Here is a 23809-nt window from a genome sequence, read left to right as displayed (position 1 = left end):
GATATGCAACTATGGGCCAAACTTCCCCCAGAAAAAATTGTCTTGAGTTTTCACACTTGCTATCTGGTCACCCTATCCAAGGTTGGCAAGTAGGGGCACGTGTAGCCCTTGGAGTTACACCGCTGTCTCGTAGGGGCCTCATCAATTCATCTAGCTAGCCGCCGAGTTTACCAGCTGGCTCCATCGAGCGCACTAGCGAAATCAGTGCAAGTGACAATTGCTCACGGACTTGTGGCTACCGCACGCCGACATGCGAAGCACAATACATGCCAGCTGGTTTATTCCGTAGCGACGCGGTGGAAAGGAGACGGTACGTGAGACAGGCCTGGGACGCTTTTGTGACTTTACGCCTGCGTCTGCCGGCGAGCCGGTTTCCAGTGAGGGGAAACGTGGGGCTACGCTAGGCAAACCAGACTCCGGGAAGGGGGACGGTAGCGGGTTGAGCGCCTCTCTTTTGCGCCCCCCTTGAATTCAACTCTGGAGAGCTCCCACCACCCCTTGGGGACTGAATGGGGACTTCGGGCACTGAAAGCGCGAGGCTCTAAGGTGCTCAGACAGAGGCTGCTCCCCTGTGGATCCGGCCCTGAGTGGAACACAAAATGCACGTAGGCCGGCCCGGGAAGCAGCCTGTGCTGTGGAAATGGGGATGCGCCCCGGCTTTGACGCCGCCAGCAGAGCGGCGATTTTATGCCACGTCCAGCTTACTCTCGCAGGGCTGGCTTGGGGCTGCAGGGCGCGAGGAAGAGTTTCTCGTGCGTCTCCAAAGTCCCAATTTTGTCCAGGTGGGTACTTCTGGGTGGTGGATTGGTGGGCGCTGGGTCTTCTGGGGGATCAGGGGAGCAGTGGGTGGAGGGGAGGCAAGGCAGCTCCCTGCCTGTCCTGGCACCGCAGACTGCGCTGCGCCCCAGAAGCAACCAACAACAGGCCCGACTCCTAGGTGCGCGTGGGGCAGAGCGAACGTGGCTCCGTGCCCTGCCCCTACCCCGAGCACTAGCTCCGCACTCCTACTGGCTGGGGACCTGCTGCGGGCTGCTTCTGGGGGCAGCATGGTCTGCGGGGACAGGAGAGGCAGGAAGCTGCCTTAGCCCCACCACTGCACCCCTGACTGGGAGCTGCTCAAGGTCTGCCCCTCCTGCTCCAGCCCTGCCCCCCCTCCAAAGCTGGCACCCCCTCCTGCACCCCAAAGCCCCACCCTGGAGCCCCCACGCCAGTCACATTCTGCTGGGTCGTGACATCGACAATTCTCTTCTACCAGGTGGTGAGAAAAACGGTTGGAGAACGGCTGGGCTAAAGCATAGGTCCATGTGGCCCTCTAGTGGCTCTCCCAGTCACTCTAGCAGCCTGCTAGTTGCCTGCTCCGGCAGAAATTTTTTTTGCTCCTAGCGGCAATGGAGGCCTGGTTTTCTGCGCTGGGCGTCACAAGGGGTATGTCTACACTTTCACCCTCTTTCGAGAGAGCGATGCCAATGAAGCCAGGATTTAAATATCCCGCGCTTCATTTGCATATTCGCATTACGGTGCTATTTCAAAATAGCGCTATTTCGAAATAGCAGATGCTGTTAAGACGCGGTTATTTCGAGAGAAAACCTTTCTCTCGAAATAACTGGTAAACCTCATTGTATAAGGAATAAGGGTTATTTCGAGAGAAGGGTGTTCTCTCGAAATAACCGCGTCTTAATAGCGTGTTATTTTGATATTTGAGAGAAGGGGTTTTCTCTCGAAATAACCACGTCTTAACAGCATCTGTTATTTCGAAATAGCGCCATAATGCGACTATGCAAATGAAGCACGGGATATTTACATCCCGGCTTCTTTTGCAATTTCGAATGTCTTCATTTGCATCCCTCTCTCGAAAGAGGGTGCAAGTGTAGACATACCCAAGGTGAGTTCCTGTTGCTGACTCTGGCATCAGTGAACAGACGGGGTTCCCAGTGCGGGCGGAGCGTGCGGAGACGGAGGCAGGCATGGGCCAGGGGGCGAAGCGCTCGTCTTTCTGACTGACCTGTCAAATCGAGAACTTGGCCCCTGCGGTGGGTAACTTCTGGTTCCGCGAGCCGTCCAGTCCGGCCTCCGTGGGCCGGGCCACATTGACGTCTGTGGGCGTTAGGCGTGGGCCTACATTAACAGGGTGGGTTTGGTGAGAAGAGACGGCTGCAGCATGCGCCCCTCTAGGTGGCTTCACAGCCGGTCTCGCTCCAGTATGGTGGTTTTCAATCTGTGGTCCATATGCACCTGGTCAGGGGTTCCACAGACAGCGTCTTAAAATTTCCAAAGGGGTCTGCACCACAAATTGAATTGTTTAGGGGTCTGCAAATGGGAAAAGATTTAAAACCACCGGGCTAGTATCGTAAACAGCTTGTCATCATTAATACGGATTTATCCTCACCACCCCCTGCGGGACAGGGAAGTACTAGCCTCTTTTTGTAGAAGAGGCACAGAGTAGAACAATGTTTCGGTACAAGTACCCTTAGAGGTACCCGAGAGAAGTCTGCGGGGGTCTGTCAACACAACTGAAATTTGGAGAAAACTGTACTTTTGTTTTCAAGTTTTACAGCGCTTTATTATTTTGTACTTTTTACACCCCAAAATGTTGTCACCTGCCCGGCTGCAATGAAGTTGTTTACACAAATGTGTTACAATGGTAGAAAAAAATGTTGTGTGTCTAAAAACTGTAGGTATTGGGGGTACTTATAATTATTTTTTTTTGCAAAAGGGGTACTTTATCAAAAAAGGTTGAGAAACACTGGAGTAGAGTAAATTGGAGTAGAGGGGTTTGGAGTGGGTCGCATATGAGGAGAGATTAAAGAGACTAGGACTTTTCAGCTTGGAATAGAGGAGACTAAGGGGGTTAGGAGAGAGGTCTATAAAATCATGAGTGGTGTGGAGAAAGTGAATAAGGAAAAGTTATTTACTTGTTCCCATAATATAAGCACTAGAGGCCACCAAATGAAATTAATGGGCAGCAGGTTTAAAACAAATAAAAGGAAGTTCTTCACATAGCGCACCATCAACCTGTGGAACTCCTTGCCTGAGGAGGCTGTGAAGGTTAGGACTATAATAGGATTTAAAACAGAACTAGATAAATTCATGGAGGTTAAGTCCATTAATGGCTATTAGCCAGGATGGGTAAGGAATGGTGTCTGTATGTCAGAGGGTGGAGATGGATGGCAGGAGAGAGATCGTTTGATCGTTATCTGTTTGGTTCATTCCCTCTGGGGCACCTGGCATTGGCCACTGTCAGCAGACAGGATACTGGGCTAGATGGACCTTTGGTCTGACCCAGTATGGCTGTTCTTATGTTCTATGTACAAGTAGAGCTCAAGACTTCTGACTCCCAAGCTAGGGGCCTAACCAATAGGCCACCCTGCCTTTAGTAAAAGCCTGCCTTTTGTAAGGAAAGCCTCCCCCCCCCAGTTTTCCTGCTCTCCTCAGAGAACAAGGACTTGCTTGAGTACTTAGGGCTCAGAGCGGAGGGTTTAAAAAAGAAATGGTTCTATTTAACTCAATCTTTCCACTCTGCCTTTGTTTTTCCTTCACCGTCCCGCCGGCAGAGTTCTTCGATGACTACTCGGAAGGGCGAGAATGTGTCAACTGCGGAGCCATGTCCACCCCGCTCTGGAGGAGAGACGGCACGGGCCACTACCTGTGCAACGCCTGCGGGCTCTACCACAAGATGAACGGCATCAACCGGCCCCTGATCAAGCCCCAGCGGCGGCTGGTAAGGAAAGACTCGGTGCCGCCTATGTCCTGAACTCCCGAACAGGAAACGCTGGGCCGGGGCGCGCCGTGCAGTGACAAGGCTTAACGCCCTGGGCCAACGCTTCACTGCCTCGCCTTGCTTTCCCCAGCAGCCTCCTGAGCCCTTCTCTGTGCCACAAAATGGCGTCCTGGAACACCCTGAGATGCCTTCTCTTTGGCTGCATCGGTGCACAGGACTGTGGGACACACAGGAGACCCCAGCAAGCTTACCAGGCCAGCCCTTGGCTTTGCAGGCTCCTACCCACAATAATGTCTCCAGGGCTCTCTCTCCGACCCCCAGCTCCCTTTCCACCGCCAGCCCGGTCCCCTCCCCGTTCTCCTCCACGACTACCCACATCTCCCTCGGGCTCTGGTGACCCCAGGGAGGTAAACAGGGCGGTCATGATGCCAGGGGCAGAGGCCAGGCAAGGAAATGGCTGCCCGACGGGCAAACCTGACAGGAGCAGTAGATACTGCTCTGTGGGTGAGGCGCTGGGCTGTTAAAAACGAAGCGACGGAGAGCAGGGCCGGGGCAGATTTCACTGAACTCTACCCACTGACTGGGATGGCCATTTTGTCTGTCACGCCAGGGATGGAACCGGGCACCTCCAGGGTTAAATACACATCTAATGACAGCGTGCGTTAAAGCTCCCTAAGGGTACAGCTACGCGGCGGCGCTGTTTCGGGATACTTCCGGGATCCCGAACTAGCCCTTCTGCGTCTTTCGAACACGCACGGTATTTCGAAATCGCTTTTGAAACTGCAGGCGCGCGCTTCCGACGCCTCCGTAAGCCTCGTTCCACGAGGCTGAGGGAATGTTTCGGAAGAGCGGTTGGTTTCGAAAGGTGGCACGGTGCAGACAGCCGCAAATGACGAAATAAGCTGTTTCAAAACACACAACCCACACTGCTTAGCACAAATTGCGTAGCTTGTTTGGAGCTATGGGGGCAATGTAGACACCGTAAGTGGGTTTGTGATAGACGCTTACCTACTGTGGAGCAGGCCTGGCGAGGGACCGGTAGCGCATACTGAGAGATCTTACATGATCTCAGCAACCTTTCCAGAACGAGTCTTCCCCGGATTTGAAATTTTGTGGGGGTTTTTTTGAAGAAAAATCTGATCGACAAGCTCCCATATGGAAAGCTCTACTTTGATCCTTTATTTGGTGCCACAAGAGGGTCAGGCGCTGTACAGCATATCGTACAGACATTGGGAGGGGGAGTCTCTGGCTTTGGTATCAGAGGGGGAGCTGTGTTAATCTGGATCTGCAAAAGCGACAAGGAGTCCTGTGGCACCTTATCTGCATCTGACGAAGCGGGTCTTTGCCCATGAAAGCTTATGCTCCAATACATCTGTTAGTCTATAAGGTGCCACAGGGCTCCTCGTTGCTTTGGCGTTAGTGGCAGCAGAATCGTGTTGTTTGGCTCCTGTTGGAAGACAATCGCTGCCCTTTCCCAAGCATTACAGAGAAAATGTAGTTGAGTCGGTCCAGCAGGAGACGCTGTCTCAGGTTTTGCTAGAGACTCTAAGTGGCAGAATGCATCGGCATCGGGGGATTAAAAACAGAATCCAAATCCATCCATTTGGCTCTTCTGAGCAGCTGGTACCATGAGCTGGCAGCAGCTGGACAGCAGGCCAGGGAGGAAGGAAAGTTGAGCTTTCAGAGGAAGTTATTATAAGGAACAGAGTAATGCTAACCAGACATCTCAACCCAACCCCTTCAAACCAAGGGCGGGCAAATACCAGCCCGCCAGGGTCCCCACCGCTGTATTTACCTGCACGGCCACAGGTACCGGCGACTGCAGCTCCCATTGGCTGCGGATCGCTGTTGCCAGCCAATGGGAGCAGTGGGAAGCGGTGTCCCAAGCCACGCCACTTTCCGCTGCTCCAGCTGGCCAGGTGACCCTGGCTAAGTGCCGCCTTGTAGTTGCCCACCCCGGCGGTAAACACAGCTGTGGATGGCCCCAGGCCAAGCAGCCAGGTTAAACCCCCTTTCATGGGAAGGGCTGGAGTGGGAAGGTCCGGATCTTTATTTCCCAACTGGCCCCTGTTTCCGTGCTGGGACCAATCGAAAACCTGGATCCGCCCCGCCACCGACCTTTGTAGCTCAGCACCGGATAGTTTGGGCCCAGTTGCAGGCTCAGCCACCGTCCGGGCCCGTCTCACTGGACGCTGCGAGCAGATCGGGTGGGCGTCTTCGGCTTGGACCTGCATCAGCTCTGAGAGGGCGTGCGTGTGGGTGGGAGGAGCCAGGAGTGCGGGGGTCTCTGCCCATGGAGCTGGTGACCTATTGCTGTCCAGCTGGAGGAGAAAACGGCTTGGTGGGCTCACTCGAGCCCATGGCAGGGACCTAACGTGCCTGAGGGTCATGGCTCCAGGCCCCTCCAATGCTCGTCCGGGGCCCAGATCTTCTCTGGCCCCAGGGCCCAGAATGCGTCCCTCCCAACGCCATCAAATGTTTATCCCTGCGTCTTCCCCCGGACAGCTCAGCCCCTGCCTCTCTCTTCCTGCAGGGGGGAATGAGCCATGCCCGCCTGGTACCTGGCGTAGCTTCCTTCCCGCTCTGTGCCATTCTCAGCTGGCTGCCATGTTGAGTGGGCAGGGCTGGAGCAAAGCCCTCCGCCCCCGCACCCCCCTGGTCTCCACTCTCTGCTCATCTGCTTCCCCCTGCCCTGCCCGGGAAGGGTCTGGGGATGTGGGTCTCCAATGCAGGGAAAGCCCTCTATTCAGCCACCCCCTCTTTCTGACCACTTGGGCGTGACCTTGGGCAAGTCCCTTGACCCCGCTGTGCCTTGGTTGATCCAGCTGTAAAATGGGCACAGCCCCGTTGACCGTCCTGCCCGGGGGTGCTGTGGCGCTGAATCTGCGCCATTGAAAAGCGTGCTGCGCTCCTTCGGCGCCAGGTGTGCTCTCCCTCACCCAGGACAGCCGCCTGCCCCTGCCGCGGGGCCCACGAGTCGGGGCCACCTGGAACGCGCCTGCGAATGGCAGCGCCGGCGCCTTGTTGACGTTGCTGTTGCTTTTGTCTCTTGCTGCAGTCCGCCTCCCGCCGCGTGGGGCTCTCCTGCGCCAACTGCCACACGACCACGACCACGCTGTGGCGCAGGAACGCCGAGGGAGAACCCGTCTGTAACGCTTGCGGACTGTACATGAAACTCCACGGGGTAATGCCAGTGAGACCCAGGGAGGAGAGACCATGTGCCGCAGGGGGGTGGGGGAGGGAGGGGGCGTTCCACTCCTGCAGTGGTGAGTGTGGAACGAAACCTCGTGGAAAATAGAATAGACGCCCGCCTGCCCTTTGCGCTTGACATGGGCCGTTTACGCTTACACGGCGTGCAGCAGGGAGGTTGTGCTGCGCCCCCACTGATCTCACATCCACCCGTTGACTTTGTGGGCGGGGGTGCGGCCTTGTGCTTCGCTGACGCGCTGCTGCAGGGACGGGTGCGTCCGTGGGTCGGACACAACACATGGTTGTGCCTTGGCACGGACTCACAACTCCTTTGCACTATCCAGACCAGACCCGGCCAGTCTATGGACCGGATTCCTTACCGCACATCTGATCATGCACCTCCCACCGATATTAACGACCCTGGGTTGTGTGTAGGATCGTCTTTGCGGGCTCAGAATGTGCAGGCCAGGATCAGAATGGTCTTGTTACTCCCTCACAGCTGGAACGGGGCGGAGTTCTGGTACCTGTGGCTGGGAGTCCACACCGGACAAATTCAAGTTAGAAATAAAGCACCATTGTTAACACTGTGGGTTGCTAACAGGGATGTAAGCAGCTAGTCGACTATCTGAGACACAAATGCTTATCAGATAGTCGTCTCGACTAGTTGCTTCCCACCCCCCCCCCGCCCCCCCCGTTACACTGAGGATAACTAAGGCCTAAATTTGCATCTGATTATTATTAATTAAGCCTCAGTGGAAGTTGCAGATACCACCAAACCTCATCTATCATAGGTGTTTGCTGTCCCAAGAATGCCGCAGTAAATAAAAACTTTGCTCACTTTAAAAGGGCCAAACCATATATTGTAAAAGTTTTAAAAGCACAGCAAGGAAAAGCAGGTAAACACTTTTTATCCCAACCCCAAGAAGGAAAGAAGATAGAAAAGTACCCCACAAACACTAGGTTACACAAAATACAATAATTACACAGTCCAGTAGTTGACAGTGGGTGAGAAGCTCCTGTCTCTCAAACCTTTGGCTGATTGAAAGCCTCTGGTGAAAGACAAAGAGGAGATCCCTCGCAGCGGTGACCCTCTGCGGTGCTCTCGACCTCAAGCCTTGGGCTCCTTCCGAGCCCTCAGCGAGGAACAGAGAGGCGATCCCTCGGAGACCCTGGGGACGGGTGTGGTGCAGGCAGGTAGTGATGATCCTCGTCTGGGCCCTTCCGCTCCTAGGCGCAGGAATCACCGGTGGAGACTTGCCTGGCGCTGATCTTCAGGTGGCTTCTGCTCTTCAGCAGGAACCGATGATAGACAGCTACCTATCCCTAATACCTGGAAACAAAACGTGACTAGCTAGACTCGACGCTCCCATCACGGACAAGTACCCGGCCGCCTAACGGACACACTCGATGACGAGATCTAGCTAACCCTAACTAACTACAGACTAACATAAACAGACAGGAGACAAGCAGGAACAATGGTGGCAGGAACGAACACAGACAACTGCTAGCCAGGCCTTCAAAGCACCCTTCTCATAAATATTCATGATCTTTATCTTTAAAATCATTGGAGCCTGTACAGGAAAACAAGGGTCCCTGATTGGGTGCTTTGATAAACAAGTTGTAACAGCCTGGATCAGTGTGCTGCATGCAGCAGCACAGTGTGACATGTGCAGCTACTTGCCTGCCCTGTGCAACACTCCTAGAAACTTCTATATTAACATTCCTAACAGCTACTACATATTCATAACTAAACATGAATATTAATGATTGCTTATACATATTAATGAGGCATCAAAAATGAGCAGGCTACACCCCCCCACTTGCTGCCTCTATCAGAAAGAGGCAGCAAGAGGGGGAGCAGGAGCTGGTGTTGGAGGGATCCGGCTAAAAGCCAGGTCCCCCAGCACCGTCTTCGGGGGGGGGGGGGGGTCACAGAGGGGAATTGTCGGCGCTCTCTCCTTTGAAATGTAGCGAAAGCCATCAGGGCTCTTGTTATATGTCAGAGGCGGAGGTGCCTGTATCGACAAATCGAATAGTCGATCTAGATTGCATCGACTATTCGATTTGTTGATTCATCTAAATTTTAACAGCGTTAGTGGCTAACCGATGGCACAACCTAGCAAGGGACGTGGTGGATTCTTCATCTCTTGAAAAGTCTTCACAGGAAGATCGGATTAAACCTTAGGTTAAACTGGTTAACCGATTAATCGGGATCCCGCTCACCCTCCCCCCTTGCACAGGGCTGCTGCCGCCAGCCCCTTCCCCCACCCCCATGCAGGGCAGTCCCCCGTGTGGAGGGGCGGGGTGACTTCTTCTCCCACCCCCTCCCTCGGTGCTAATCCAGTTCCTAATCCCCACGGGGTTGTTCCTGCGTACCAGTTACCTATCCACATCCCTAGACTGGATGCCTTTCCAGAAGGTGTGCTGTAGGCCTGCTTTGCACTTAAAACTGATAGCTGGGTTGGTCAGGGTGTGAATTCACCCCTTTCCTTCCCCCCTCTAGCAACATAGCTATGCTAACAACACTCCCCCCATTAGAGAAAAGTCCTGTCCTCCACGCTTAGCTTCAGTCAGGGATGCCCTGCTCCCACACTGGTGGAAAAACACCGGCCGGCATCCGCTGCATCTGTACGAGGCACTGCTGTGTCCACATTGGCTCTGCTGGGCAGGCACCACCCCGTTACCGTGATAACATTCCCTGGGCCGAGTTACACAGCAGGTCTGACTGGCAGATCCGAGAAACCCGTCTGGCATTAAAACGTGCGGCTCCAAGTCTCGGGTGCCAAGGGCACTGTTATTTCCAAAACATATCAGCGCCAGGTCTGGAACCAAACTCGGCAGCCGGAGCTGGTCTCTAGAGGGAATCCAGTCGCTGCCGGTCAGTGACTGTGGGTTTTGAGTTAAAACGGCTGGTTCCCTCCGATCTAGGAGGCAGAGATGTAAGACCAGGACGCTGGGCTGTATTGTGTGCACCCTGAAAACAGAGTGCTTTGCCTTGGATTCCTAGGTCCCCAGGCCTTTAGCGATGAGAAAAGAGGGGATTCAGACGAGGAAACGCAAGCCAAAGAACCTTAACAAAACCAAGACCCCAGCAGGTGAGTGTTACAGGAGGCAGATGTGGGGTGGGTGGGGGGGGGGAGGAGGGCCATAGGATTAGAAACTCACCCCTTAGAACTGAATTAGGAATTGTGCCCTCCGAATCGGACATCCCCGGATTTAGCAAACAGGCACCTCCAGCTTCCCCAGGGCTAGAGCTGCCATCAGCTGAGAGGTGGGATGGGTCCCAGCGGCTTAATGGGTATAGCACACAGGTGGGCAATCATTTTTAAAAGGGGGCCACTTCATACATTTCTGAATTGGCCCCGGGCTACCCTGGAAGGGGCGGGGCCTCAGACAGAAGGGGTGGGGCCAAGAGACTTCTCATGCTTCGCCCCCCACCCTGATTGGCCTGGGGGTAGGAGAATACTGGAGATCTCCCGCCCCCCCCCCCCCCCCCGAGAGAATTGCTCTTTTTTTTTTTTTTTTTTTTTTAAACAGCTGGCACTTCCGTCTAGGTGCCACAGCGGGAGAAGACCTCATGCTCTCCTCCCGCTCCCAGGTCAGTCAGGGCCTGGGGTGGTGGAGTGCGCGAAGTCTCTCACCTTGGCGAGGGGGAGACTTCATGTCCCCAGGTCTCGATTGGCGTGGGGCAGGGGAGCTGCAGGGAGGGGCCAGATCCACCATCTTGACAGGCTGGATCCGGCCCATGGAGCCCCCTTTGCCCACCCCTGATAGAGCATCACCCTCCAGAGCCCAGGATTATAGAGCGCTGTACGGTGGCTGACCTGTGTGAAATCAGAGAATCCTAGAACACTAGCACTGGAATCAGAATCACAGAACTGGAAGGGACCTCGAGAGGTCATCGAGTCCAGCCCCCCGCCCTCAAGGCAGGACCAAGCTCCGTCTACACCATCCCTGACAGGTGTCTGTCCAGCCTGCTCTGAAATATCTCCAGGGATGGAGATTCCACAACCCCCCTGGGCAACTTATCCCAGTGTTTCACCACCCTGACAGGGAGTTTTTCCTAACGTCCAACCTAAACCTCCCTTGCTGCAGTTTCAGCCCATTGCTTCTTGTCCTGTCCTCAGAGGCCAAGGAGAACAATTTCCCACCCTCCTCCCTGCGACACCCTTTTAGATACCTGAAAACCACTCTCATGTCCCCCCTCAATCTTCTCTTTTCCAAACTAAACAAGCCCACATCCTTCAGTCTCCCCTCATTGCTCATGTTCTCGAGACCTTTCATCATTTTTGTTGCTCTTCTCTGGACCTTCTCCAATGTCTCCCCATCTTTCCTGAAATGTGGTGCCCAGAACTGGACACAAGACTCCAATTGAGGACTAACCAGCGCAGAGTAGAGTGGAAGAATGACTCCTCGTGTCTGGCTCACCACACGCCTGTTCATGCCGCCCAGAATCAGGTTTACTTTTTTGGCAACAGCGTCCCGCTGTTGACTCAGATTTAGCGTGTGGTCTGCTCTGACCCCAAGTGCTCTCAGTCCTGTTCTTAGTGGACTGGCATCCCCACCCTAACTGGTGCTAATCACACCTGTAATTCCTGGGGACCTGCCTTCCAGGCTCCCAACGGGGCTCTGAAACAAGCAAAGAAGCCTGTACCCCTCAAAGAATCACTCGGAGATTTTACACCACCCCCGTTTATGCTGGCTCAGGGCTTCGGGAGATTAGCTGAAGCGAAAAATTTTAGCATAAGGCAGGCTGCCCATCTTTATCAAAATCTGAAATGTTTCCATCCTGCTGTGCCGGGGATAAAAGTGCGTGGAACAAAAAGTCGGGGGGACACAGTTACCAAATCTCCCAGCATCCTTTTCATCTTCCCTCCAAATCTAGGGTATGTCTACACTTGCACCCTCTTTCGAGAGAGGGATGCAAATGCAGCTGAGCAAAATTGCAAATGAAGTGCAGATTTAAATTTCCCGTGCTTCATTTGCATAATTGCGTCCGGGCGCTATTTCGAAATAGCGCTATTTCAAAAAAAGTAACGCTGTCTAGACGCGGTTATTTCGAAAGCAATTAGGTTTAAGGGTAATTTCAAAAGAAGGGTTTTCTTTCGAAATAACTGCGTCTAGACAGTGTTTCTTTTTTCGAAATAGCGCAATTTTCAAAATAGCGCCCGGACGCGATTATGCAAATGAAGCGTGGGAAATTCAAATCCGCGCTTCGTTTGCAAGTTCGCTCAGCTGCATTTGCATCCCTCTCTCGACAGAGGAACGCAGTGTAGACATACCTCTAGTGAAGATCTTCGAGGGTCTTTTCGTGGCAGCAAAATCCTGCCTGCAAACAAGTGGCTCCTTCTCCCAACCCTGATGTTTTTTGGACTTAAAAGCCCCTCTGTTGAGAAGCCTGGTTTAACTCCTGCTTTCTCCTAGGACCATCAAGTAGCGACAGCCTTACCCCCACCAGCAGCTCCACCAGCAACACCGCCGCCCCCGCCCCCGAGGAAATGCGCCCCATCAAGACGGAACCGGGGCTTTCATCTCATTATGGGCACCCAAGCCCCATTGCTCAGGTAAGGAAGGAGGAAGACGCATGTGAGAGAGGTGACAAAGGCGTAAACGTGAATACTGGTGACTTGAGGAGAAAAGAGGCCGGCTCTGAAGGCAAACGGCAGCCATTTTGCTCGGTGCAGGGTTCCCCTTTGGCACGGGGGTTGCGTTTCACTTGTACGGGGAAATGTTTTCACACCCTATCCCTCCAGCTCTTTAATTATCCAAGAGAGATTGGCTGATTTATTGGCTGACATTTGAAGTTCCTTATGCCCCTGGCTATCGGACAGGGCAGCGGGGTGGCGCTGTCTGTGAAAACTGAAAACCCACACCGCTCGAGAGTTTGAGCGAGCCAGGGGTAGATTTTGAACAAATCCGCTGCATCCCCCTGAAAGGGGGTGTGTGATTTTGGGCTGTTTATTCTAAATTTGCAACGGTAAGGGCATTATTACATTGGGAAATGCACCAGAGTGCTGAAAGCTAACTCACACACTGGACTGTCATTCCGAAATACAAGTTCCCACATGGAGACTTATGCCAAAATAATTATTCTGGGATCAGTTATTTGCATCAATATCCAAGTGCGGCCAAGCTGTGCCGTTTGCTTTTGACCTGAAACCTGGCAAAATTGGCAGTTTTGGCTTATTTCTTCCTATGAATTTGTGGGCTCGCATAAGCCTGGAACTCAGCACCGTGGGCGCAAGTCCACAGAAAAGAAAACTGAATCACTGGAGAATCAAAATGACCATATTCACACAGCTGCTTTGTGAGAGACTTATATGTTTATTTGAAGTACATTATTCAGCCACTAGATGTCTCTGTGCACCTTACAATGTTCCATGCAGGGTGACAGCCCTGGTAAACAAGACAGACAAACCTGGAGCGGGATCTGTGTGGGAGATTGTTTATTTGTAGTTGTTGCTGTTTCTTTTAATAAGTGTTTCTTGGTTAAGGAGATACTTGATTACGTATGCCAGTACAAGACTAATATTCGAGACTGAGTTAGCTTATACAGCCGGTCCCCGAGTTGCGAACCGTTGACTTATGACCATTCGCAGTTACGACCGAAGCTGTCGTAAATGGCAGACCCCGAGTTACGAACACGAATCACGCGGTCGCGTGTAACTCTATGGGGTCCGACTTATGAACAAACCGAGTTACGACCAATTGCTTGGTCCGTAACCGGTTCTTAAGTCGGAGAAAGGCTGTATCCTGTTAAACTCAGCTAAGAATGCCAATATTTACATATAAAGTTTGGTGTAATATTTAAGCGCCGTGACTGTAAAACCAATACTAAATATTTGCTGGATTGAGCCAGTGTTTGCAATATTGAGCCCAAAGCAATGTAACACTTGACTCCATTGTGTATGAGCAAGCTCAATTAATCAAAAGGGGCATTGGTGATAAAATGTTATGTCGAAGGGTGTGGGAGGGTAGATGGTCACCTGTAGTGGTTAGAAAAGAACTAAATGCACTAGACACAATAGGAATGAAAACGTGTAGCCTTTTAAACAGGTATTCGATAAGCATGAGTGTATCGGTTACCCAAACGTTTTCACGCGGCTCCCCAGAAGCAGGGTGGCAGATGGGAGCCGGTACTCACAGGAAGCCAATGTTTCCTGGTGCTCACAGGCTCCCCGGGGAGTTCCCCTGTGCTGCTGCCTCTGTATAAGGGGCAGCAGCTGGCTCTCCGGGAGCAGAATGGCAGCAGGTACATGCTGGAAGCTGGCTTAAAAACTGGCTCCCCGTACACACTGGCTCCCAGGGAGCTGGCTGCCACACCGCATGTAATCGTGTAAACCAGTGTTTCTTAACCAGTGGTACGAGTACCCTTAGGGGTACTCAAGAGAAGTCTGGGGCGGGGACATAAACACAACTGAAATTTGAAGAAAACTGAATTTGTTTTCAGTTTTACAGCACTTTATTATTTTTGTCCTTTTTACAACCAAAAATGTCATCGCCCGCCTGGCTACGATTAAGTTGTTTAAACAAATGTGTTGCAATGGTAGAAAAAAAATGAGTGTGTCTGAAAACTGTAGGTACTGGGGGTACTTAACATTTTTTTAAAGGGGTACTTTGAGAAACACTGGTGTAAATGCTAATTTTTCAGCAGTTAGAGGCGTAGCTGATTGCACGCATTTTAAGATCCCTAATGTTGTTAATGGAGTGGGTTCAGAGGGGAAGGGCGATACTTTTCCTTTGAAGCATCACCCATCAGACATTGAAGTGGGGCACAAGATGAAAGGAACTGATGGTTTGGGTCAGTATTGCAAATCCCGTAAGAACGGCCAGACGGGGTCAGACCAAAGGTCCATCTTGCTCACGGTCCAGTCTGCCCACAGCTGCCAATGCCAGGTACCCCAAAAAGGAGGGAACCGAACAGGGAATCATCACGTGATCTCTCCCCCGTCGCCCATTCCCAGACACACAGAGGCGAGGGACACCATTCCTACCCATGCTGGTTAATAGCCATTGATCGGTCTGCCCTTCATGAATTTATTGAGCTCTTTTGTGAACCCTTTTAAAGTCCTGGTCTTTCCATGTCTCTGCATGGAACATTAGACCCGTGTAAAGTGAAATGCTTTCTCCTGGCCACGGTGGAAAACCCTTTGCGCTTTTACATGTTTTCTAGGCCTTCTCCGTCACCGCGATGTCTGGGCATGGATCTTCTCTGCACCCGGCTATTTCGGCCTTGAAGCTTTCCCCCCAGGGCTACCAGTCAGCCATGAGCCAGTCTCCACAGGCCAGCTCCAAACAGGACTCCTGGAACAGCCTGGTCTTAGCCGAAAGCCACGGTGACATCATAACGGCATAACCTCTTCCTCCTCGCGCGGACCGCAGGCCTAGAAGACACCGCGTAGTAAGTGAGCAGAGCTCTTTGCTCTTTTCCCGCTCTCCTCGAGGGAGGCGTGATGTGACGCAGGGAGGACTATTCCGTACGGCATTGTAAAGAGGACTTCCCGGAGGTGCGGAAGAGCTAACGCTAAACAAGCCAAGACGGCCCCGTCTCAGAATAACCGTGGCTGATTTGACTCTTCTTGAAAGAAGCCAGGTTGTAACCGCCTTCTGTGAAACAGCCAGAAACTAAGACAGGACTCCGGCGTTTCTGAAACTTCTGGCTTTGACATCTTGGACAGCGATGGCACCTGGGACATTTTTGTCGTCCTTACCATCCACTCGTTTCCCGACCAAGTCAGCCCTGGAGGAAATGCCATCACCGTGGTAGCACCTACAGGCAGAGATCGGTTGACCTTCCGTGCTACAGGGCTGGGTCCACTTCATCAGACACACGTTGACAGCTTTTGTGGTTTTTAATACCGTGGGAAGTTGAAGGAGAAAGAAGAACACCGCTTGCACATCGGCCGATCCCTCCAGAGCTTCGTTTCCATGTTACCAAGGAGCCAGAGACCTGAACCCTTGTACTTTGCTGACAGGAACGACTTTATTTTTATCTTTCCAGGTCGCGGGACTGTGTTTTCAAAAGGCTGAGGCTGGAGAAGGTCTCAGATCCAAGGTTTCCATGAAAGTCTGGGCATGGGGGTGGGGTGGAAGAGACCCAGAGAGCTTATGAAACACATGGAAGGGAAAATTGGATTCTCCCCTTTGAGATAGCGAGGAGCGTGACTTGAGGATTTCTCTAGGCCAAGGGTAAGGAACCTTTCTTGGGTCTGGGGCTGCACACGAGAAAAATCAGTCGGGGGCTGCACACAAGTGAGAAGCAAACAAACTCTCTTGCTTACGTGGCCCCCAACTGAGATGCAGAAGGACCCTCCCCACATTCCCCTCACACACCAGAGCCTGTGGGGGGGCCCAGGCTAGTAGATTTTGTGTGTTCCAGCCCTGTGGTGGGGCAGCGGGGGGAGGGAGGAGGCTGGAGCACCAGCTGGGGCTCCCCAATGCTGAGGGGGGGGCCCTGAACCTCAAAGTCTGGATCCAGGCAAACCAGGGGTCCGTTCCTCACCACTGCTCTAGCGGATAGGACCCCTGTGACTGCTGCTGTGACGTCACGCTGCCGTTGCGTACGTCCCCGTGACCCATCACAGGGAATTACTTTACATTCTTCTGGGGTTTTCTATTGCCACTGATACATCTGATTTTCCTTGTTCCCAAAGTAGCGGATCAACCGGCCGTACCTGCCTTTTGCCCCCAAGGCAGACCCGTGCCCCTCCCTCGTGTCCTCCCAAAATCAATTAGCAATTCAGCTTTCCTAATTGGGATGTCAGCAGTGAACTAGTTAACCGGTAAACATCAGCCGTACTGCGGGGTGCTTACTGGTTAACCAGCGGCCGAGCTCCCCCCCCCCCCCCCCCTGCACGATTCCATGTAAGCAGTTAACCAGTTCAACGTAACGTTTAACCGGTGACCTGATTTACATGGGATTTGACACCCCTCTTTCCTAAAGGCCGCACTGAGGACAGAAAGAAGCGGCTTTCCTCGTTGGGCGTGTCAGCTGTCTGACTGGACCTCAGAGGCAGGGGAAATCACATTGTCCGCCACACACGAGCACACAGCTGGGATGTCCGTGGAACAAGCTTCATTCCATTTACTTTTTCAATATTAAGAAACTAGCTTTGGCTCCCCACAAGGCCCAAAAGAGCCGCTGCCCCAAAGCCTTCAGGGCCCGCCCCAGTAGTCTTCTAGGCAGAGAACGGCCTTTTGAGTCCATCAGATGGGTTCCTTCATCTTCTTCACGTCCCCCTGAACTTCCGGCGCCTGTTTCTCGTCTCGTCTGCTCAGCCTTTCTCTCCTTGCTAGGGTCTGAACTGGACTATGTAAAGTACTAAAAAAATATATTGTACCTCCCAGATCCATGTACGAAAGGGTCCACTGTGTGAGAGTTCTACGCTAGGAAATCATTTCAAAGTAACTGATTTCGATATAATAACTCCCGAAATAGCACGTCCACGCTACAGGGAAGCCTCGAAACGAATCTGAGGCAGGCTCCCTTCATGCCGACGCGCCACCTCAACTGAGCCCCAGGAATCCCCAGGGAGTAGTTACTTTGAATGAGGCGGGGGAGCCGTTATTTCGAAATAGCAGCAGCGGCGCGTCCACACGCCCGCTGTTTTGAAATAAGCGCTATTCCGCGTGGAAAGTGGGAGTCCAGATCTCGAAATACACAGTCCCTTATTTCGAAATCGGGGGGTTGGTTGTGTGGACGCGCCGCTTGTTATTTTGGAATAAGGGGGGTATTTCGAAATAACTTCCCCGTGTAGATCAGGGTGTAGAGACTAACAAGGATAAATGGTATGATGAGCGTCTGTGGGCAAACCCCACCGCATGATACTATATAGACCAGTTCGACGTGATACTATATCGTCTCTCTATGGGTCTTCCAGTGGGTTAATGGATAAGGTGTCAGCCTCTAGGCGGTGGGCTTGTGGGGTCAAACCCCCCACTGGCTCACCCAAAGAGGAGGCTGTCCTGCTGTGAAGACGGGACTAGACTCATTGACCTGTCAAGGTCCCTTCCAGGTCTATGATTGGATATTTTGGATAGTTTCTAAGGTGCCCCAGGATTACTCGCATTGAAAGTTACAGACTAACATGGCTTCAAATCTGAGATGCTTCTAAACAGATTGGGGGGGGGGGGAGATGTTACCATGGCAACATTCCCCATCTCCCTCCAACCCTGCAAAAGCCGCTCTGTAGGTCTGATGTCAACCTGGATGAGTGAGCCATGGGCAGACAACCCATGACCTGACTGGTCCTTTCCCTCTCTGACATCTAAGATTCTCCTATCTCTGTCTCCAACCGCTCACCTTGCAAGGACCAGGGCAAGGCTGGTCTTATTAACATCTTCCTTAACGATCTGGAGGAGTCAGTGCATGAGAGATTCACAACACCCGTAGATGATCCTACACGATCGACAGCTCCTGCTGAATTGTGCATGCTAGCGAGGACAGAAAAACAATTCCAGCGGGTATGGGGCCGGGCCCAGTGCCCACTGAAACACATGGAGTTCTGTTGACTTCAGCCAGCTCTGGAGGAGGCCTTTAGCGGGGTTAACAATATGGCCAGAAACGAACAGAGCATTCAGGCTGGAAAAACACAAGCTTGTACACCAGGGGGAAAAAAACCCCGCAAGCCCATGTGATTTTTGAGATGAACACAAAGATGGCGGGCGGTCCGTCAGGCCTGGGGAGATATTCTAAACTGGGCTCTTCTGGAAAAGCAATGCATAAGGGGTTTCTTTGCCCCAGGAGACATAGCCACCCCTGAAGCTGGGAGCTTCGAGGCCGTGAGGGCGCTAGCTTTAGTCGAAACGTGAATTGCTTTAACTATTCTTCGTGGTACCTGGTTTCTTTCCCCACTGAACACCGCAGAAGTACAGGATGTGTCTAGACTACAGGGTTTTGTCGACAAAAGTGGACTTTTGTCGACAAAACTATACCTGCATCTACAGTGCCGCTGAGTTCTGTCGACATAACGTCGACAACTCAGCAGTTTTGTCGATGGCTGTAAACCTCATTCTACGAGGAATAACGCCTTTTGTCGAAAGAGATCTGTTGACAGAAGGTGTTATTGCGTCTACACTGTCCTTTGCGTCTACGCTGTCATGTCGACAAAGCAGCTTGCTTTGTTGACAGAATTGGATGTACACTAGACGCTCTTTGTTGACAGAAGTTTGTCGACAGTATCAGTCGACAAAACTCTGTCGACAATAGCCTGTAGTCTAGACATACCCACAGACTCACAGGCAGTCCCTGTCCCAAAGAGCTTACCATCTAAATAGATGTTAGACATTAGCTAGAGACAACGCTAATTACGATTATTTCGTATTCTTATTACTGTAGTTCCTAGGAGCCCCAGTCCTGGGCAAAGACCTAGCTGTGCAAGGTGCTGTACAAATACAGAATAGGCAATTAACATTAATTCAAATGCGAGGCTTTTCAGCAGTGCATCAGCTGCCTGACCCATTTGCAATTCTGAGGACCACGTACAGAGCCTTCCGTGGGTTGGGGGCAGCTTAGGAGGGGGTGATGCTGAGAAAGGAGACGATACTTACTGGCTTCTTAATCCTAGAAGGGGGGAGACCTAGGGAACTTCCCAGAAGGTATTCGGAACTTACAAGGTCGGAGCACAACAGCTTGTGGGGGTGGGGTTGGTACAACCCTCTATAAAGCAAGGGTCTATTGAGAAATGGGAGGGTTGTATTGTAGCCACACCCCTTTTTAGCATGCGGGAGGGGCTTGGATCCAAGGTTTGAGGAAGTTTTTGTTTGTTTCATTTCTGCCCCATTTCTAATAAAACAAGACACGTGGCTTCCTGGAAGCTTATAAAGACAAGATTATTTATTGTATTGCAGTCTGACCAAAGGTCCCGTTGTGTGAAGTGCCGCAAACAGGCACGGCATTCTGTCTGGCCCTGTACTTCAGATTGAAGGCCCCCATCTTGAAAATACATCCGCATGTCCTTGAACCTCAGTGAGGTGTCTCACACGAGGAGACGTACATGTGTGCTTAAATGTTGGCAGGAGGCGGGTCTAAGCTGCAAATGCCAGTCAAATCAGACCTCTGCTCTCCGTGTGTTGGGGACACATGGAGAAGCTATCCCCGGAGGGTGGGCGAGAAAGGGCGTTTCCCTGAACTAATTGTCTTTCCTCTTTGTGAAGGTGCAATATCTGTAATCACTGATCCAGTTTTGATCAGAAAAGATCTGTATTTAGATCGCAGTCTTACTGGCTGATTGGAGCGTCTCTGACCAAGAAGCGCTTAGAAACGCGGAAGGGGCATTGTAACGCTGATCAACCCTTCTTAATGTAACTCAAGCTGTGACGATGTCGTGGGGTTTGTTTTTTTTTTCTTTTGTAAAGTTTGATTCTTCCCAAAGTCGTTGGGAAGGTCCCATGAAAACAGAGGCTTTTTGTAAGGGGAGGGGGAGGGGGTTGGAAAGAACGAGCTGTAATTATTTAAAGATATAAAAAAATATATATTATGAATTAGTATGGCTGCCAATCCACATAACTTCTACACCTTTTGAACTAATGGAAATAAAATAATGGTAATAAAAATAATAATAATAAAGCTTCTTTCTTAGGGGACTTTGCCCGCTGAGTTCTTGAGATGAATTAATTGGCAGTAAATACCATGTTTTAGCGCATGTAACCTGCGGGTTATACAAAGTTTTACAAACCCCGCAACTCCCCCCCGCGGGGTGTACAAGTTTATTTTTACTTGCCTGGACGCGAGTGCGGGTCCCCTCCTGCAGGCTGGCCAGCAATTACTAGGTACCTTAAAGTAGCGTATATAACCCGCGGGCTAAACACGTGCGTGGGTTATCTTGGACGTTTTTTACACACTTAGGAAAAACCGTGGGTTATGCACGGGTGCGGATTATATACAGGTGCGGGTTATATACGCTAATTTACGGTACGTGTACAATGGATCTTTGGGAGATAACTTGTTCATCTTGGCCTCTGAGGATAGATCAAGAAGCAATGGGCTTAAACTTCAGCAAGGGAGGTTTAGGTTGGACATTAGGAAAAAGTTCCTAGCTGTCAGGGTGATCAAACACTGGAATAAATTGCCCAGGGAGGTTGTGGAATCCCCATCTCTGGAGATATTTAAGAGCAGGTTAGATAAATGTCTGTCAGGGATGGTCTAGACAGTGCTGGGTCCTGTCATGAGGGCAGGGGACTGGACTCGATGACCTCTCGAGGTCCCTTCCAGTCCTTGTGTTCTATGATTCTATGATCTAGAGCCGTGGTGCCCAGCCACTAGCCACATGTAGCAATTTGGCCGGTTGAGTGTGGCTAGTTGAGTGTGGCAGTAGCCACTGAAGTCTATTTCCTTTGTAAAGCACAGTAAGCAGGCCCACCCAATGGGGGGGTGGGGCAAAGACTTTAAATGGAGCCCTGGGCACTTTTAAATCACCGCTGGAGTGCTGCCCTGTGCGTTCTAGACAGCACTAAGGGCTGGGGAGAGAGCACCACCCTCCAGGCAGCACTGAGGGCTGATGTGGTCTGCTCTGGGTGGTGCTCGGGCTGGCTGCCCTGACCATGTCCCTTCTGTTTGAGGCCCCGCCCCTTGCACACAAGGCCCCGCCCCTTGCACACAAGGCCCCGCCCCTTGCACACAAGGCCCCGCCCCCATACACCTTGCCCAGGGGCCCACAGAGGCTGTTGGGGCCCCTGACTGTAAGGCAATGAGACGCTCTGGACCAGAGCCAGGCAGAGGGTTCCCTGGGCCGTTCGCTTCCCACGCGTTTCTCCCCGGTTTTGTGTTGCTCTCTTTGGGAGCCCAGCTGACGGAAACCACAACGAAAGCAGCTGCCTTGGCCCAGACGTGGCACTTCACGTCAAAGCCAACCTCCGCGCCCGGTGGAGAGGCACAGCTGCGCGGTGCACTCCCGGTGGGCCCCCGATCGGGCCCCCGACGACGCTCAGCCGCAGGGTGGTTCCCATGCCGCCGCCCCATGAAGGAGGCTGCGAGTTTGCTTCCTTGCTGTCGCTGTTGAGGCAGTTGGCCTGATCCACCCCTTCCTCCGACTGTCTCGTGCCAGGAGACCGGGGCGAATCGACCGCATGACAGCTGTGACTGCTGCCTGGTTGGTGGGCTCAATGCAGCCCCGAAGGGTCCACATGCCAAAAAACGCCACGCCACCCAGCCACCAAATTCCCAGATCTGACCAGGCCTGAACTCAGGGGAGTCCACGTGGAAGGCCAGACGGGACCACCAATCCGCTAGACTGTCTCGTGGCTTTCACAGGCCAGCCTCCCCACCCAGCAGCCAAAGCGAGACCCAAGCAACAGGGCCTGCAGCAGGCGAGGCTATCGGGTGCCCCAAGAAGAGGACAGGCTGAGCTACCGGGAGATAATTAAGGGTGTGTCTAGACTACACCTCTCTGTCGACAGAGAGATGTAGATTAGGCACATCGAAATTGCTAAGGAAGCAGGGATTTAACTATCCTGTGCTTCATTAGCATAAACATGGCCGCTGCTTTTTTTCGGAACGGAGCTTTTTCAGAAAAAAAACGGCAGTCTAGACGCGGATCTGTTGAAAATAAACCCTTTTTCGACAGATCCTGCAAACCTCATATTTTGAGGAATACAGGATCTGTCGAAAAAGGTTTCTTTTTGACAGTTCCGCATCTAGACGGCCGTTTGTTTGGGGGGTTTTTTTCGAAAAAGCTCTGTTTCGAAAAAAAGCGGCGGCCATGTTTATGCTAATGAAGCGGGGGATTCCTTAGCAATTGCGATGTGCTTGATTTGCATCCCTCTGTCGACAGAGGGATGCAGTCCAGACGTAGCCCCAGATGCACCTTAATAATTCCAGCTAGTGACCCTGCGCCTGTCTGCAGAGCAAGGGGAAGAGCCAGCAAAGGGGAAATTTCTTCTCAGCCCCACAGTGGGGGATCAGTTAGACCCTGAGCATGGGGACGAGGACCAGCCAGCCACGTGCCTGAGGGAGCATGCTCAGTGCCTCTCCCTGCCCCGCAGTGTCCCATCTCCAGCTGGGGCCGTGGGGGAGGGGCTAATCCAGGGGTGGGCAAAAGCCACTCAGCAGGCCGCCTCTGGCCCACGTAGGGTTTGGATCCGGCCCGCGAGGCAGTTCCAGGCCCCGCCCCCTAGCGCCTTCCCCGTGCCTGTCAGGCAACAGCCCCAGGGAAGACACAAGCCCTTTAAGTAGCAGCAATTGAAAGGGCTCAGGTATCCCCAGCTCCCAGGCAACCTGCTAGCCACAAAGCCGGGAGCAGCGAGCCCTTTAAAGAGCAGGAATTGAAAGAAACCGCAGCTCCCGCCTCCGGCTAACGTGATGCCTGGGAGCTGCAGGGGAGACGCAAACCCTTTCAATGCCTGCTATTAAAAGGCTCCTCCCCTTTCCCCCGAGGCCCGCCCCTTCCATTCAAGGCTCCGCCCCTTCCGGGGTATAGAATCTCAGAATCATAGGACTGGAAGGGACCTCGAGAGGTCATCGAGTCCAGCCCCCCGCCCTCAAGGCAGGACCAAGCTCCGTCTACACCATCCCTGACAGATGTCTATGTAACCTGTTCTTAAATATCTCCGGAGAGGGAGATTCCACCACCTCCCTTGGCAATTTATTCCAATATTTGACCACCCTGACAGTTAGGAATTTTTTCCTAATGTCCAATCTAAACCTCCCCTGCTGCACTTTAAGCCCATTACTCCTTGTCCTGTCCTCAGAAACCAAGAGGAACAAATTTTCTCCTTCCTCCTTGTGACACCCTGCAACCACTTCGAAAATGTTTGAAGTGGCCCCCGCTCCAAAAGTATTGCCCACCCCTGAGCTAATCCCTTCCTGACCGTTGCAGGTGGCCAACTGAAACCCTGAAGCATGAGCATTTAGGAACATGAAACATACCCCAGACGCGAGCCCCTGGGCAGCCGAGTCCAGCCCCT

The 23809-nt window shown here is 52.4% G+C and overlaps 1 protein-coding gene across 1 annotated transcript in view; it reads left to right on the top strand.

Moving 5' to 3' along the window:
* The window catches only part of GATA4 (GATA binding protein 4), a 50212-nt gene extending 29710 nt beyond the window's left edge, over positions 1–20502 (top strand). The window contains exons 3-7 of the mRNA XM_075923236.2: positions 3552–3718; positions 6777–6902; positions 9915–10002; positions 12332–12471; positions 15081–20502. Of these exons, the coding sequence (XP_075779351.1) occupies positions 3552–3718; positions 6777–6902; positions 9915–10002; positions 12332–12471; positions 15081–15263 (704 nt within the window). The 3' untranslated portion in view covers positions 15264–20502. The remainder of the gene's footprint in view (positions 1–3551; positions 3719–6776; positions 6903–9914; positions 10003–12331; positions 12472–15080) is intronic.
* The last annotated feature ends 3307 nt before the right edge of the window (positions 20503–23809 follow it).

The sequence above is a fragment of the Pelodiscus sinensis genome, chromosome 3, assembly GCF_052426305.1.
Source record: "Pelodiscus sinensis isolate ZL-2025 chromosome 3, ASM5242630v1, whole genome shotgun sequence".
In the NCBI taxonomy this organism is placed as follows: domain Eukaryota; kingdom Metazoa; phylum Chordata; order Testudines; family Trionychidae; genus Pelodiscus; species Pelodiscus sinensis.
Note: the sequence above shows the minus strand (reverse complement) of the source record. Positions and strands in the feature narration are given on the sequence as shown.